The 17,251-nt window shown below is 45.2% G+C and overlaps 1 protein-coding gene across 24 annotated transcripts in view; it reads left to right on the top strand.

Moving 5' to 3' along the window:
* The window catches only part of FGGY (FGGY carbohydrate kinase domain containing), a 414,792-nt gene that overhangs the window by 326,100 nt on the left and 71,441 nt on the right, over nt 1-17,251 (top strand). For 23 of the 24 annotated variants that reach the window (XM_038537374.1, XM_038537384.1, XM_038537385.1 and 20 more), the window contains 2 exons: nt 3,128-3,248; nt 9,315-9,409. In XM_038537374.1, coding sequence (XP_038393302.1) covers nt 3,128-3,248; nt 9,315-9,409 — 216 coding nt within the window. The remainder of the gene's footprint in view (nt 1-3,127; nt 3,249-9,314; nt 9,410-17,251) is intronic. The other variant, XM_038537382.1, reaches the window with a different exon arrangement.

Raw genomic sequence — 17,251 nt, 5'->3', positions numbered from 1 at the left:
CCTAGCATCTACTCGTTATGAATAGGTTAAAGTTAAACAAATTGCTCTCTATAGGGATATCTGTGGTTGGTATTTTGCAGGAATAGAATGAAAGAGATATTGTAATGAAGTTAACTTGGGACTGTGCGAAACTCTCCACGAAGTAAAATTCTCTCTCGATCACACTTAATTGAAAGACTTGTCAAACAACCAGTTTATCCATAGCCTGTTCATCTGTAGTTTCCTTTCAGAATAGACCCTTAAAAAGTACTATTTGCATTTGAAGTCTCTCGATTTGCATTAGGTTCTGTACATTCCCAGTGGAAGAGCCCAATTTTAATTTAAATTTCTCTGTGAAAACATTTTTTCCAGAAAGGTGAGCACAAAATCATTTTAGCACAAAGCCCTGTGGCAGGGCATTTAAGGAGGGTGGAACGTTTCACAGAGTGGAGCCTAGGACACCCGAAAGGGAATGCCCTGCCAACCCTAGTGGGAAATTCCAGCCAACAATGCCACATGGGGGGCAGGCAGGCTGTCACAGCCCCTCCCAAGGGAGTGCCTCTTGTTCTGATACTTTTTTGCCTTTTCCCAAGGGAATGTGCTTTGTGTTACTCTCCACTCTGGCCTGCTAATCACGTGAGCCACAGGTCTGTGGTTTTAGAAGTATCAGAAATCCCAATTTTGCATGGTGTTTCCATGCATTTGAGGGGGTGGTGCGTGCAGCTGTCCCCCGCCCCCTTCCCCATGCAGACTGCACTGCCTCAGGCAAATCCCATAATTCCTACATGGGGATAACAAGGTGCAATTTTTGAGTTTGTCCACAGATTAGAAATGACATCAAAGTGCATAGCAGAGTGCCTAGAATACAGCTAATAACCAGAATAACGCTCATTTCCACACCCCTTCCATGTACTCAGCACTCTTGTGTGCGTTGTACATACACTGTCTACAGCAGCAACCGTGCAAGGTAGGTATTAATAGTTCATCAAATCTAAGAGCACATTAAGACTATTTTTGCATGTTAACATTTCTGACAATTCAGAGTGTTCAAACACAGGAATATGGTATTACTGTTACTTTTCTTAAAATGAGGATTGAGTCTTAGAAAGATTTGATACAGGTTGGATTCAAGAAGTAGGTGAAATGTCTTATGCCATCCTGGATTTCTTGAATTCAAAAGCCATGCTCTTGGCTACTACAGACTCATCATGCTCTCGAGTAGACTAGGATGTCTGAGTCCACAGATGCGAATGATCCAGGTGGACGTAACGGCAATCTGTAGACCTCCCAAAATCATTTATAATACTATTTTTTAAGTGACTGTCTTCTGGAAAGGTCAGTAGGTTTTATCATATTCTCAAGAGGGTTCATGACCCCCAAAAAGCTTAAGAAAGAACATCTGGGGGTAATCAGCCACATGCAATAAGCAGGATCTGGCCTTATACGGTACAACATGTTTTAATTTTTTTTTAACACACTACATCTGTGGATTATTTTTGGAGGCCTAAGTTTTTACCTAATCCATATTCTTACCAGATTCACTAATAGCTGAAGGCCTCTGGGCTGGAACTGCTGTGCTTTTGCTCCCGAACTGCCCCTGTCTTTCATAATTTACTACACAACATTCAGGATTTCATGACCCATTGTCCCCAGAACACCTTCTAGCTACTCCCTCTCCAGAGGCACCCCCAGGTATGGGAGAGACAGCTCTCCAGACTGGTGGTCAAAAGAGGCTTCACTTGCCCTACATCCCATCCCCTGGGGCAGTGGTCAGGGGGACGTCCTGACCGCTTCCCAACCTTCTCCTTTCACTTTGGTTAAGCTCTAATACAGCCTGCTCTCACACTAAACTACCTCCTCCCCTTCTCTACACCCTTGAGTACTGCCTTCCCAGCGACACCTTCATACTGTCACAGAATCTATGACATTGTCTCTCAACTTCTTTCCAGCCCCAACTCCGCCTCCTTCTTGGTGGCTGCCTCATCTGTGGCCTCCTGGATCCTTAGGACCTCCTTAGGTTCCCTGACCTTCTCTCCCTACTTCTTTAACGCACCCCCTCGAGCACACCTTGTACTGTGTCATCCCTCAGAGTCAGTCACTCTTCAAACATCTCAAGGGCTCTTTCTCCACAAAAACAAAACAAAACAAAACCATTCATCTCTCATTTCTCTCCAGAACCCCTTTCTCAACCATTGCCACGTGGCTGCCTCCTAAAGTCATGTCACAGTTCATCTTTTTGGTTTTAATCCTGACCCCCCAAAAAATTAGGACTCGTGAGCTTCTCAGTTTTGAACTTCCAAAGAAACTGATTTTTTTTAGCTGTTTACATATCCTAATTAAAACTAATGAATTGCACATTAACATTCACCACGGTGATCCTATGGTAGTGTCCTTTCTTCAAGCATCAATGATTTTTTTACTGAGTTTGGTAAAACTTAGCAAGACAAGGATGAGCATAGCACATTTAGGAAGATACCAGCACACAAGGTCTGAAATGAAAATACGGTGGAACCCTGAGCAATCCAGAGCATGTGACTTCCCTGCCATCTCAGACTGTGAAGGACTGACTGGAATGGACTCTGGCTCTAGAAGCATCCTTGGGGAACCACTACCTGATTTCGGATGATAACAAAGGTCAGGTTGGCCCTTTGTCAGTCTGAAGTCTTACTCTTGCCTTCATGCAGTTAGAGCTCTCTTCCCACGTTTCTGCCGCTGATTTTATTGGTGCCCTTTCTCAAAGAAGAAACCGCTTTAGAAACCTCTTTAGTTCCTACAAAAAGAAGGGAGATGGACTCAGAGGCCACCAGCCAGTGCCTCCATCCCCAGCCCCCGCTAGAGGACCAGGGCCACAGTGGACATACCGCAGACATTTGCGTCGGTGAACTCTGTTAATATTAACTGTGTTAACATTGTCAGTTGTTTACTGATGGAAACCAATGGGATAGTAATTAAGAGAGGTTTGGAGTCAGACAGACCCAGGTTGGAATTAACTGTGATCAGAGGCAACCTCATCTCTCCAAGCCTCAGCTCTCTGAGCCTGTGTGCGTAAAGCTCTCGGTGTGGTGGCTGGTGCTGGGGAAACAGTAAACATCCCATAGCGTTTCCTTGTGCTCCTATACTGATGTTCTCTTCTGCTTTTCCCTTCAAGTTTGGGACCCGCCTCATTATAGAGGCCATGGAGGCAGCAGGGCACTCGATCAGTACTCTCTTCCTATGCGGAGGCCTGAGCAAGAACCCACTTTTTGTGCAGATGCATGCGGACATTACAGGTGAGTGTGGGGAGGAAGAGAGGAGGCTGTCGTGGGCGTGGCAGCCAATGTCCCTGGCTAACAGCTGGGCAGGGTTGGAAATAGGGTATACAGGTGATGTGCCAAGTTATTATGAATATTTAGGTTAAAAGGTTTTGTTTTTTTTTTTCTTAAGATGACTGTGAAGTGTCTGTAGTCGTGATGGAGAAGGCGACTTCTCTGTGAATCCAACTATTGAGTGATCCTGGGAAATAAGATGAGAGAGACCAGCAAGGCTAGGTTGTAATTTAACCATTTATGAAACAATCCAACTACCTCTTCTGATGCCCGCCTGTGGGGAATATTGAAGAAAGAGGATTCCTGCCTCCAAAGATCTCTAAGTCTATTGAAAAGGACAAACAGATGTACAAATGTAGTGTGCCAAGAGCTTAGAGTAAGAAACGCACAGAATTTTAGGGAAACGTAATGGGGTAACTCATCCTGGCTGGGACCTGGGACAGGGCAGGGCAAGTGGTCTGGAGGAAGTGACAGGGAAGCGGTCTTTGAAGAAAGAATTCAGAGCCCAGCTACTGTGGGAACAGGGGTCTGGCTGCAGATAGGAATGTGAGCCCTAAGATCCCAGGGTCCTGTGATTCTTTCAGAGCTCATGACACAGATAGAGAAAATCCAGCATCATGGGCTACTCCCTTTGTGATATGAGCACAGCAGAGCAGGATCCCTGGTGCAGATCCCTGGGCTTTAGGAAAGGGATCCCATTGGTAGGAGGCTTGCTGATACTACAGAGCTTAGCCTGGACTTCCATTCCCCTGGAACTAGTGGCCTCATACGTCTCACTCCATTCTCCTCTGGTGTCTCCTGACACCCTGGGACCCACCCTGGCATGGCCAGGCACCACAGCAGGAAGAGGGAAAGGAAACAGAAGGGGATTGGGCCCTGCCCACAGCGCCAGCTCAAACGTGACATGAGTTGACCCTTCAGTGGTGTCTCTTCATCATGATCTCTTGCTGTCTCCCATCCCCTGGATTCCTCCTCTGATGGCTGCGTGAGTCGAGGGCCTTGCCCTTGACGTTGCCTCATCATATTACCTGTGCTGCCTCCAGATGATGCAGATCCCTGAAGACAAGAGTTTTACCAAATGTTGGGGCATAGTTAACCCCTGCACTTTGTGAGATCCAACTAAATAAATTACTCATCCCCATCTTAGAGATAAGTCAACTGAGGCACAAGCCAGAGGACAATATGGAAAAGGCACATAGTCTATGGGTAAATATATCGGGATGTTAAGTATAGAAATTACCATCATTAACCAAGATCCCACTGTGGGTTGCTGGAATCCCTCTGTGTACATTTAACCTTATAAACTGCTGAGAGTAGAAATTGGCACCTCATCTTACAGACAAAGAAACCAAGGCTCGGGGAGGTCAGTTCAATTGCCTGACCAAAGTCAAAGGAGGAGGGGAGGGGCAGCACCTGGACTGGGACCCAGGAATATCAAGGCCCAGCGCCCCCTGCACTGTGTTGCCCGCCCTGGTCTCTTAGCTTTTCTGAGTAATTTGTAATCATGTAATGATTATTCTTCCTTTCCCAAAAGACCATTCTGAGGCAGAGAGAAGACAGACCTAAAAAAAGGAACCCAAATTACCTTGTAATTTCCCCCAAGAGAAAACCGATAACCACGTTTCATCTAGAAGTCCACCGGTCAGATAAGATTCAGGTGTAAAATGTGATCTATGAGCCACTTCCCAATTTCAGCCTTCTGATAGCCAGGAAGCCTTCCTACCGGGATGCAGGAGAGGGATAAGATCTGCCTTGGCTATCACATCCCGTTCGAGAATGGGAAATAGGCCCCCAGGAGCAGGGCGGTGTGGGTGACTCTGGGGCCTGACAGGCCACTGTGGCTCAAGCCTTGATGAGAGTGGGTCCTCTGCTGGGCCTCATGTCCCTGAGCTGACTCAGAAGCAGGGGTACAGCACTTCACAGAAAGTTCTGCTTTGGAAACCAGGGCTGCTGAATGAAAAGGCTGTTCATCGTTATTTGGATTCCGATTGAAACTGGACCCTTTGTCTCTGGCTGCAGACCAGTTACAGTTCCAGACAAAGGGACCTTTTCTTTGGCTGGAATTCCTCTGCTTTAGGAAGCTGTGACTGACAAGTGATGGCAAAGTGCATCTGCCTTTAAATGCTTTGGGTTCTGCTAAACTCATTAATGCATCAGATAAAATAGTTCGCATTCCAGGCAGAGCTGCCTTCTTCCTCTCCTTCACCCAGCTCAGAGAAAAGAACACATTTGCATTTGTTCCTGTAAAAGGCACGTACACAGCAGAGGGTGTATAGGTAGAGTCTTTGATGCCTTTAAACATTGTAGTTGCTCTAGTTTTCCCACAGAGAAAGGATTAGAGAGGACCCTAGACCTGCAGGACTCTTAGGAATACTGTCAAAAACACAACGGGATTTAGAAGATTCTTTGGAGAGAGTGCGGAGTCCTGGAAAGAACAGGGGATCACCTCTGTGACTTTGGGCAAGTTGCTTTACCTCTCTGAGCCTCGCTTTCCTCGTCTGAAAGAAAGAATACAACCTCCCTGTTAGATCATGCCGAGGAGTACCTGCTTGTGAGTTTGTGAGCACCAAGCTCCAAGCCTGGCTCAGAGTCGGTGATCAATAAGTGTCAGTTCACTTCTTCCCTTAAAACAGCCCCACACCAAAAAAAAGAGGTGTTTGAGGGGGGAAAAAGCAGTTTAATATTTTGTAAGCAAATCGTTGCCATTTGGGGAGCAGGCGTCTCCGTGCAAGCAGAGAAAATGGGGCTTTGCCAACTTGGGAAAGTAGCTTCTACGTGAGGACGAAGAATCTCCCAGTACCCCTGGCAGTTAGTTTAACTGTGGTTTCAAGAAATACTTGGTGTGTACTAAGTAATTGTAGGTTTCCCCCATTGACTTGGGACTAAATGTTCCTCCATCTGAATTTTGTTTTTTTAGCTCTGGCAGTTGCAGCAAGGGTTTCCCTCTTTCTGTGTTACTCGTTATTTTCATCCTTTGCCCCTCCATTGATTGATTCAGGAGCCGTCTTCAAGCACACCAGCGTACCAAGCTCAGAGCTTGGCGGGGGATGCGAGAAGGAACCATGATGTCCTGCCAAAAGGGTCGTTATGAAGAGAACGAGTGCTCTCGGGTCTCTAACCAGTGTCTGGAGAGTGCAGTGGGGACCCAGAGGGTGCTGGTGTCAGTATGAGTCAGGTCCAGGCAGCAGACAGGGAACAGATGACACACTCAGAGTTTGGAGAGAAGTCAAACAGAGGGTCTGTTTGCTGGGGTGTGGGCAGAGTGTAGGGAAACCCTGATGACCAGGCAGTCCCCTGGGTCTACCCACAGTCTTACCCGCCCTGGGCTTGCAGGGGCCCAGCAGGGACATAACCCACCTGAGACTGGGCAGCTACATGAAAAGGCTGCCAGACTGGAGGTGGGTCAGGTACGTGACCGTGAAGATATGAGGCCTACCCCCGCCAGTGTCCCAGGACCCTCGGTGAATGGGGAAGAGGTGGGAGTGACCCAAAGGAGAAGCAGAAGCAGTGAGTCGATCCCTCCCTCCTCCCCACTGGGGTGACAGGGGTGAAGAGAGGCTTGAGAGAGAAGAAGGTAAATGTTAAGAATCCTGACCGCTAATGCGAATTTAGTGCTTCCTCTAAGCCAAGCACTGTTTGTAGTGCCTTCCTTACAGTAGCACTTTCAATCCTCGGAGCAGCCCCAGAGGGAGGTGGAATTTCAGCCTCCCATTTTGCAGATGGGGAAACTGAGACACAGAGAGGTCCAGTAACTTGCCTAGGGTCCCACAGCTAAATCGGCAGGGAAGCCAGAACTCCTACTCTCTCAGTCTGGCTCCAGGGTGCTTAGGGTGTAACTGGAGAGCTAGTGGGGGATAATTCACTGGACTCATGCTGGTTTCTGGCTCCCAAGGACAGGGGACTGCAGGTAGCTCCTCCCTGCTCAGAACTAGTTATACTTTTGACAGCCTAAGGAGGGGCAGGGAGAGGAATGGCATTTGGAGGCGCTTGCTATCTTCTAACAAGTGCCAGGTCCCCCGGGGTGGTCACAGTACCACTCACAAGCACTTAGGCACACATAATCCCGGGACTCTGCAGAGGCATGCCGTGCTCTGCGGATTTGGGCAGCACAGGCCTTCTGTGTGGCCCGTTGCCTACCCTTCCCCTCTAGAAGGTTGACGGGCACCTGCTCTGTCCCTCCCCCACTGCTCCAGTCTCAGTCTGGGCAAAGCACATGTAGAGGGTCTTCTACAATCAGTGGTCATTCTGACAGCGGCAGCCACTGCCCTCAAGGGCTAAACAGAGGCTGGAAGTGTGCTGAGCCCCATGTGTGCCTTCTTTCAGGAATCCTCACTGCAAACCGGTGCAGCAAGTCTCACTATCCACCCCATTGTGTACACTAGGAAACCGAGGCTGAATGATTAAGTAACTTGCTAAAGGACCCAGGGCTAGTGGCACTGGCTCTGAGCTCTTCCCAGAGACCCGATCCCACCCCAGATGCTTGCCGCCAGTGGCTCAAGTGCTGGCCCTGAGGTCGGGGGGCTGGCATGCCTGAGCCCCCTGGCTGTGTGTGGGAGTTCTGTTCCCCGACACTCTGCTGGGGCGGCCGAGCAGTTAACCCAGCCTGGGAGTAGGAGGATGAGTCAGGAGCTAATGGGACCCCAGGGGTGGACGTTCCAGGAAGGTCTTTGCAGAAAAGATAGGAAGACAAATCCAGTCTTTGGAAAAGTCAGTCTCCTGTCTTGAATAGAGGGAAATTTTCAGGTCTGGCTACAGAGCTTACCTCTGTGGAGTCTGCTGCCATCTCCTGATTAGCAAATGCATTTATACTTATATTTCATGTATATTTTATTTATACCACACACACACATATGTACATATATAAATATACAATCCTGAGGATGTGAAATTACTTTTACTCCTCTTAAACCCACTGTGAGCCTCAACTTCCAGGAGCTGCATCCAGAACACATCCTTGCTGCCTGGTGGACCACTATTTGTCCTTCACATACCTCCAGAATATTCCTCTCCATTCTGATGAGCCTCCATCCCCTGTCTGGGAAACTCATTCTTTTGCCACTGAAGCCCTTATTACCATGTGCTAGATACTAGGTAACTAGTGTCAATTCCAGGGATTCAGCAGTAGCTGAGACCAAGAGCTTGCCCTCATGGAGCTTCTGTTCTAGCAGGGGAGACAGGTGGTAAACAAGAGAAGTAATCGTGCATGGCTGGAAGGTGCTGAGGAAATAGAGGAGGGATGAGGAGTGTCGCGGGTAAGTTGTCACTTTAAACTGAATGGTCAGGAAAGCCGCAGTGGGAAGGGTATGTTTGTGCAAGTACACAGGGACGCAGAGGGAGCTGCCTTGTGGGCATCTGGGAGGAAGTGACCCAGACAGAAGGAACGGTATGGGCGAGGGCCCCGAAGCTGATTCAAGAAAACAAGGAGTTCAGGCCAGGGTGGATACAGCCGGGGTGGGCACCGGCTCTGGAGGGTCTTGCCAGCCATTGTAAAGGCTTTGGCTTGTATGCAGAGAAATAGGAAGCCACCAGAAGGATTAATCACACCTGTTACTACCTCCCTTTCCTCAGTGCATCTCAGTTAGAGAACCAACCCCCTGCACCGTCTTCACCTCTTTCTCCTCCTCCTCTCCCTTGAGACCCGAGTAGCAGGACAGAGTCAGATTCATCTCCATGTTTGCTGGGCCCTGCAAAGAACTCCAGAAGTGTTTGTTGAAGGGAACTTGAACCCCTGGCAAGTAGCAGCTAGCAGAAGCCTGGAAAACTGGGCAAAAAGGTCTCAAGAGTTGATGTCTGTGGTGCCGGGTCCCTTGGGGCTCTTGGCTACCTCACCAGCACGCACAGACTGTGAAATCCTTCAGAATCAAGTCATCCCAAAGAACTGAGAACTGTGGGGAACGGGGAGAGGGTACCTGCCGCCCCCTTCACGCCACATCATATCAGGTGTTTCTGTTGCTGGAGCTGCTTGCTGGCTCCCCTCGCCGCCACCCCCTGTCCTGCTCCCTAACCAAGGTGTGGCCTTGTCCTGTGCAGGCATGCCTGTGGTCCTGTCGCAAGAGGTGGAGTCTGTTCTTGTGGGCGCTTCTATTCTGGGTGCCTGTGCCTCGGGGGATTTCACTTCTGTACAGGTATGTGAGGACCAAGGGGTGGGTCATGGCCCCTCCCCGTCTGAGGCTGTCCTTCCTCTTGACAGCAGCTCACATCTTGCAAAACACACATAGGATGTAATTAAGAAATGATAGGTTCCAGCCAGGGAAAGCACAAACACTTCTAGCCTCAGACATATTTATTGCAGTTTTCATTTGACTTGGCCTCTGTTAGTGTTGGTCACTCTGTTTTTCTGTTAGTTTTCTTTTCTCTCCTTTCAAATAGCTCTTAAATTGTTTCTTTTACTTTCCTGTTGACCTTTTTTTATTTTTGTAGCAAAGGAAATAGATAAGGTTCAAAACTTCTGTTTTTCGTATAAATTTCAGGTTACTATTTGCTTATTTCATCTCCACCCACCACTTTCCAGATAATTTTGAGGACTCTATCAATAAAGAACACAAATGAAACCATTAGAAATAGATAGATAGATAGATAGATAGATAGATAGATAGATAGATAGATAAATAAATAGGAAAAAAGGAACAAAGATATAGGAAAAAGGAAATAATGTGGTGGCTGTGATGGAGCACACAACTTGACTCTGAGCTTCCTGGCAGCCAAGACAAAAACGAACACATGGTAAGTTGCATAATTCTTATTTTCAAAAAAGAGGAAACATTAGTTTCTTGTGGGAGACAAGGCTTTTCCTGCCTCCAAATTGCAAAAGACATCTCACGTAGGTTTTATGGAGAGACTATGAGTGATAAAATAGTAAAATTAACAACAGGTTATGGAGAGGTAGAGAAGCAGCCCAGGAGGAGGCTGGGAGCACAGGCTTTGGACTCTGGCTGCCTGGGCTCAGATCCTACCTCGACTCCCTCCTAGCTCTGTGACCTGACCATTCTGCTCTTGACTCTGTTTCTTTATCTGTAGTAATCATCAGGCGCACAGAAGGGGTTCTTTCTCTAGATCAGGAATGCGTACTGAGTCCCAGTGTTCCCATCTTATAGTTGAAAAAGCTGAGGCGTAAAGAAATGAAGTACGTTAGTCTCAGAAAAGGTAGTAAATGCCAGAACCAAGGAGGCTGGCTCCCCAGCCTCAACTGAGAGCTCAAGAAATATTTGTCCAGAGAGCTTAACTGGCTGGCTCAAGGTCTCCAAGTCAGGATGAGAAGCAGCTTTTATACCAGTAGCCCAGTCACTAGAGTGCTATTTATCGTGACCCTCATATGTACCAAGAACTGTACTGGGTGCCCTTCTTGTGACCTTCCTGACACCTATAACCTACACGGGCAACAGAGGTTAGATGACAGGGTTACAAAAAGGTGACAGAAGCGAAGGGTACACTGTTGGAAACACAGATGCAAGAGTCTGATTCCACGGTCTGTCTGTATACCGCACACCGGCCACACTTCTGGAACTGAAATCTGGGAAATATCTCTCCCGGGGAATTGAATCCACTCGTGAATGCCAAGTGGCTTTCAACGACAATTTTTGATCAAAGATGGTACAGCTGAATTCTCAACGATTTCTGGATTGTCCAGTACTGTCTCAAAAACATCGTATGGGGTTCTTTATTGCTGAAATGTCAATGATTGGTCAATTATTATTTTAATGCATCTGTTTATGGGGACATTCTCACAGCTAGAATGCTCTTCCTAGGGCAAATAGTAGGTAAAGCAAAACAGGAGAGATGCTTTGAGAAGCATCTGCATAGGCTTACATCATATTGTAATCGGAACATGTCCGTTCATGTGTCATATTTTGAAGCCCTAGCTCCCAGTGTGGATGGTATTTGGCAACTGGGTCTTTCATGGGGAGACTGGGGTCAGGTGAAACCATGAGGGTGGGGTCCTCATGATGGACTTAGTGCCCTTCTAGGAAGGATGCCAGAGAGCTTGTGCTTTCTCTCTCTACTATGTGAGGACCCAGCATATCTGTGGCCCCCTGCAAGTGAGCGAGAGAGCCCGCACCAGAACCTGACCCTGTTGGCACCTTAATCGTGGATTCCTAGCCTTCAGAACTATGAGAAAACCAATTTCTATTGTTTAAATGCCCAATCTCTGGTGCTTTATCATGCCAGCACGAGCAAACTAAGACGCCTCACTTGATCTTGACAGCCTCCCTGCCTGAAGGCTAAATGTTTTCATCCTTGTGTTACATATGGAGGAAGCCAAAGCTCAGAGCAGTTTTCAATAATTTTCCCAAGACTACAGTTAATAAAGGGCAGAAGCAGAATTGAAACTAAGGCTCTCTGGATCTATATCCCATCCTGATTTTCATTTTTTTCCTACTTTGATTTTTTTTTCTTTTTGTGTTAAAAATAGGTTTTGGCTTCATAAATGTTTAAAGCTGTATTTTCTGAAAAGAAATACCTGCTGTTGGTCACAAATCAGGGGATAGTCTATAGCTTGAACAAAGAGTAGTGTGGGGGGCAGCCCCGGTGGCTCGGGGGTTTAGCGCCGCCTTCAACCCAGGGCCCGATCCTGGAGACCCAGGATCAAGTCCCACGTCAGGCTCCCTGCATGGAGCCTGCTTCTCCCTCTGCCTGTGTCTCTGCCTCTCTCTCTCTCTCTCTCTGTGTCTGTCATGAATAAATAAATAAAATCTTAAAAAAAAAAAAAAAAGAAAAGAGTAGTGTGGGATAGGGCTGCTTCATCAGATAGATACTTCCTACTGTGACTTTATGTACCTCAGTGGTATCTTGGTCAAATCTGGAGTTTCTAGCTCCAAGACGATTCCACACACATCTTTGCCTACGTGGAAACCGAACTTAATTCCTCACTGACATCATCGTCACTACATCAGATTTTTCCGTTAATCTTCTGGAACAGAATCTCAGATAGGGTGCATTGAATATTGGGATTGGTGACAGGAGTAGCAGCTGCAAATCTCACAACATTTTAAAGACAAGCTCGTCTCTCCTATTAAACCCAAGGAAGGATGAGCCCCTCGTGACTGTAATTTCTAGGAGACACTATAATCTAGTAAAGAGAGCCCCCAGCTGAGAGAGCTCTGAAAGCTCATCTGGCATTGCATGCCCGAGAGAATCCTATAGTCTCCACCCCTGTGCTTGCTCGTTGGGTATCTTCAGGCAATGTCACCTGGCCTCTCCACGTACTTGCTTTATTATTTCCTTTTTTAAAAAATGCCTAAAAAGGAAGAATTGCCACTCATATGGGACTGTTGAGATAAAGAGCCCTTGAAAAATCTAAAGACCTCCATGAACCCCAGGTATAAACATCAACATTGTTATAATGATTATGTTCACAACTGCTTTGGAAATGTAAATGCACATAGGCACAGCTTCCTTCACCCCTCTCCAAAGAAGAGGCACCAACCCATGTGCCCCAGGCCTGGGGACAAGCTCAGGATTCTCACAAGCTGATGTGGAATAGAATTGCTTTTTCCTTATGATTCATATTTTTAACCTGAACTTCAGTACAGGTTTTTCTTTGAACTTCAGAGATCCTACCTGGTCTTCAGCGTGCCTGCTTCTCCTTCCTTATAAGAAAGTTGAGCGATTTCTGCCAGGAGCTCATTGTTTTCTCTTCTCGTAGACCACACATTCGGTGGTTGGAGGGAGGATTTCATTTTATACTCCCATAGTGTGCAGACTTTGGTAGACATAGCCAGAGTCATCTCCTCCAGATGAACGAAAGACTAGGAAAAGTCTAGAGGACCCAGGCTACAGACCTAGGAAAGAAACCTACATGCCTGGGGAGACAGGGGTTCCCGACTTCCTGGGCCCATGAGTGGGGCTATCCAGCCAGGGATAGAGCCCTGTGCCTTCCGATGGTGATAGCAATAGGTCAGAAGGATTTAGTGTTGCAAGTTTTACCTATAATAATTGCAAATCTGTCTATATATTGCAATTCTGGGCCAATTTATCAGATGGAGAGGGATAGTGGATAGCATGTTCAGGTAAGATATTAAGGGGAGAGATTAGTCAAGTACAAGGTCCATTACTATTTCAAATTTTGAAGCCAGTGCCTGGCCTCCACTGCTTGCTCTTTTATTCATTCATGTGGCCATCCTCATAGCCTCTCTCTCCCTTTCTTCCCTGCTTCCTTCCTGCCCTCCCTTCCCTTAGACTTCGAAAGCTTCCTGCTGATCCCCTTTCAAATGAGGATCTCACAGAGGGTAGTGATAAAACCATCCATCCATATTAAAGAATAGAACGACTAATAATATCTTCAAGAGTTGTCTCTGTCTAGAAATGGTGTTCTCCATTTAGTAGTTTTCAAAACTCTACCTCCAGTAGATAGTATGACAAATATCATGGCACGGTTATCTTCACAAAGACCTCAGATCTGTAGCTGAATCAGTAAAATAGAATCAAACCACAGAGATGCCACTTCATGGTAAAAGTTCAATCATTGAGCAAGTGACAGCGGATGCAAGGAGGCGTCTTCCTTCCTCCTTTTATGCACTGGAATATGGAATCTATGCAGTCTTGACCTCTGTCACCTTTCCATCTGACCACTCCTGATCTCCCAAGTCACCCCATCAACACTCCCTTGGCTGGCTGTGCACTATGAAGTGATTCTCTAGTTCTGAATGCCCTAGAAAGCAAATAATTATGAGTAGAAAGTTGGGGGCATCCCATAACACTTCTTTAGGCTCCCAAGGCCTTGGAAAAGGAACAAGCTGGAAAAAAAAATACATTCATGAAATAGCAACGTGCTCACATTATCTAAGCATAGACAGTAGAGAAGTTCTAAGAACTGCAAAGGATACATGCAACAAGAAACCGGTTTCAAGACACCATGAAAGAAAACTCAGTCAAATGGCAACAGAGGCAAAAATACAAAACAGCTTTCCACTTTCTGCTTCCTTCAGGCTCCTGCAGATGTCATGTGCTTTCTGTAATTTCTTATCATAAAAGACAGGGGTTTTGTTGGTGTCGTTGTTCCCAATCTATTTATCTGAAACAAGCTCTAACAGTGCTATTTATGTTGACACCTGCCCCCCCACCCCCCAAAACAGCAGTGAAGGAAGTCTCTGAAGCAGCAGTCGGCAAAAAGGGGGCGGTGACAAGAAATGAAGAATTCCCCAATCAATGTCAGGCACCTACCAGTATAAAGAAAATAAGCCCTTGGAATCAACCAATTAATCCAAACCTCTCTTCCCCCACAATGTGAACATTGCCACTCCTGTAAACCCTTGACTCCTTAGGTTCCCACCATCAGCTTTCCTTGTCACGTTCCAGACAGACTCTTGGGTCTTGCAGACCAACACATGGAAGTGGCTTGTTGAGGGCCATTGATTACTCATCCTTTATGCAATGGGCACCCATAAGAGAGGTGGTCTTCACTGACCACGGTGGTCTGCCCTCGAGGTTAGTGCTTGCAGACACCCTCATTGCTTCGCTGAAGCCTGCAAGGCCGTTCTTTGTCCCAAAGTTTGCTTCCATTTGAGCCAGTTACATTCAAACCTATTATGCGCTTCAAAGTCTGGGATTTCCTAGATGACCCAAGACGTCTCCGTTCTGTTTCCTTACGTGGGAGTCAGCTTTTGTGAGTTTGAGAGCTGTTTGGCAGTCTGTCACCATCCACATACCAGTTTCACACTATGCAGAGTAAAGCTGATGATCGTGATCTTAGTTGCCAGAGGCTTGGAGACACTCTCAGGTCGCAGACGTTCAGAAATTTGAAACCGTCCCATTTCTTGGTACATTCAGCCTTGCTTAATTTGCCTTTTCCCCCCCCCTTTTCCTGGACTACAAGTAATCAGTCATATTCATTGAGAAAAAGTAAGAAAATTCAGGGAAGCTGAAAGAAAAAATATGAAAACAGTGACCTTACTACCCTAAAAATTTCCCAGTAGTGAAGATTCTGGTTTCTATACTTCTAGCGCTTTTATATATACTTTTAAACCACTTTACACTTCTTTAAATTACAAAAATGTGTTCATACCATGCCTAATGTTCTATAGCTTTCTCCCCCACCCAAAAACATGTAGTAAACATTTTTATTTGTCATTTTTATGGGCCACATAATTTTATATCCCATAGAATATGCCAAGGCTTCTGTCACCAATCCCCTCATTTTGAGTATTTACGTTGCCTCTATTGTTTTAAAGAATGCTGCAGCTAATATCTCTATAGCTAAAGGTTTGCAGATAGCCTAAATTATTTCCATAAAATAAATTAGGGAGATATAATTGTTTAGCCAAAAAGTTTCCCAAATTTTAGAATTTGGATACATATTAACGCCGTACACTCCCACCAACGGTGGATGAAAATTCAGGGCTCCCATTTCTCGTGTATGAGGAGTCCATTGCTCTGAATTTTAGTTCCATCTAGCATTCATCCCCGGGCCCTTTATAATCCTATTCATTTCACATATGGTCCTGATATTATCAACTTTCTTTAGTCGCCTTTTGCCCTTTGCTGCTTAAGCATGTGTTTCTGGAGATACGAGATTCTGGTTTCTAATTAAATAGATTCAGATTTCTGATTGAATTTTCTGAGTGTCCTGTCCCATATGTCAATGCCTCATAGAAAGTCAACAGAAAATCCTGGACTGAGAATTAGTAGTTTAAAGAAGAATTAAATTAAGAATGCACTGCTGGCCCTAACATTCATTATACTTATTGCCACACCTGGTTAACAGTACACTCTTATCTTTTCAAGAATCGTTCCTTATAAAAAAAAAAAAAAAAAAAAAAAAAAAAAGGCAACAGATTCAGGTTCTGATTAATTGTAAATCTCCTGTTCCAATGTACTTTGCAGAATGGAATCACGGGTATAAAAGTCAAAACATCAGCTGAAAATTAGAATTCTCTTTTTAGGTAATTATTTCAGAATATGATATATAGCATTTGACTCTCCTGCTCCTTATAGGGTGATCTAGGAACAGGGCCTGTCACTCTCCATCCCTCATCATTCATAAAATCTTTGTGGCAACCAGTGAGTGTGTAACAGTCCTAGTGTGCAGATGAGAAACTCTGAAACATGGAGGATAATCAAGCCTTATTTGATACAAAGTCCATGCTCTTTTTATTCCAACAAACTGTATCCCCATGAATACATATACTTTGCCCAGGAAAGACATAGATCCCAACATGGTAGTGTAGCTGCCCTTCACAGGGTAATACGGTTTATAGAATTTATCAGCAGCATACATTTGTTATCAGTGTTTGGGTGAGCACCCAGTATAGAAATAAAAAAAAGTGTGCCCTCTTTGATTTAGAAATTTTCTAATTCCTTTTCCTGGAGAAGGCTTCATACCATGCCCACCAGTATTGTTTTGTTTTGTTTGTTTTATTTTATATCTTGCTTTTTAAATCATAATCCACTCATTTACTTTTTATAGAGGTAGATGCAGAAAAGCACTTTAACTAATTCAGAGCTTTAATTAAAAGACACTTTTTATACTCTCGTTATTAACAAAAGATTTAACCTAATGAACATTTTTTCCCCAAATATGTCCCTCCTCTTTTTTTTTTTTTTTAGAAACTTAAGAATTGGGCTTTTTATAAAAGCAAACAATGGTCAAACCTCTACTGAGCCCTTAAAAAACTTAGAAGGGTTACAGAACTATATTTCTAGAATAAAGTTTATCAAACTCTTTATTTTGTTCAAGACAACATTTCATACTGGTGCAAATCTGAAAAGATACATAACATCTTTCTGTGGAAACCAATGCTTGTGAGTAATTAACTTCCCATTGTAATGATCATTTATACCTTTACTTTTCATAATAAAATTCCCTTTTGAAATAAACGAAATGAGTAGGTTGGGTATAATTTCTTTTTTCCTTTACACTAAGATAATTCATGAAGAGCAGATCCATGTTGTATAAGCTTAATGTTCAAAACAATAAATTAGGCTATGGACCCAAATAAGAGACCAGGAAAGATACGACCTTTAGTTAAATC

This window comes from Canis lupus, chromosome 5 (genome assembly GCF_011100685.1).
Source record: "Canis lupus familiaris isolate Mischka breed German Shepherd chromosome 5, alternate assembly UU_Cfam_GSD_1.0, whole genome shotgun sequence".
NCBI classification, from domain to species: domain Eukaryota; kingdom Metazoa; phylum Chordata; class Mammalia; order Carnivora; family Canidae; genus Canis; species Canis lupus.
This window is presented reverse-complemented; position numbering and strand designations above follow the sequence as displayed.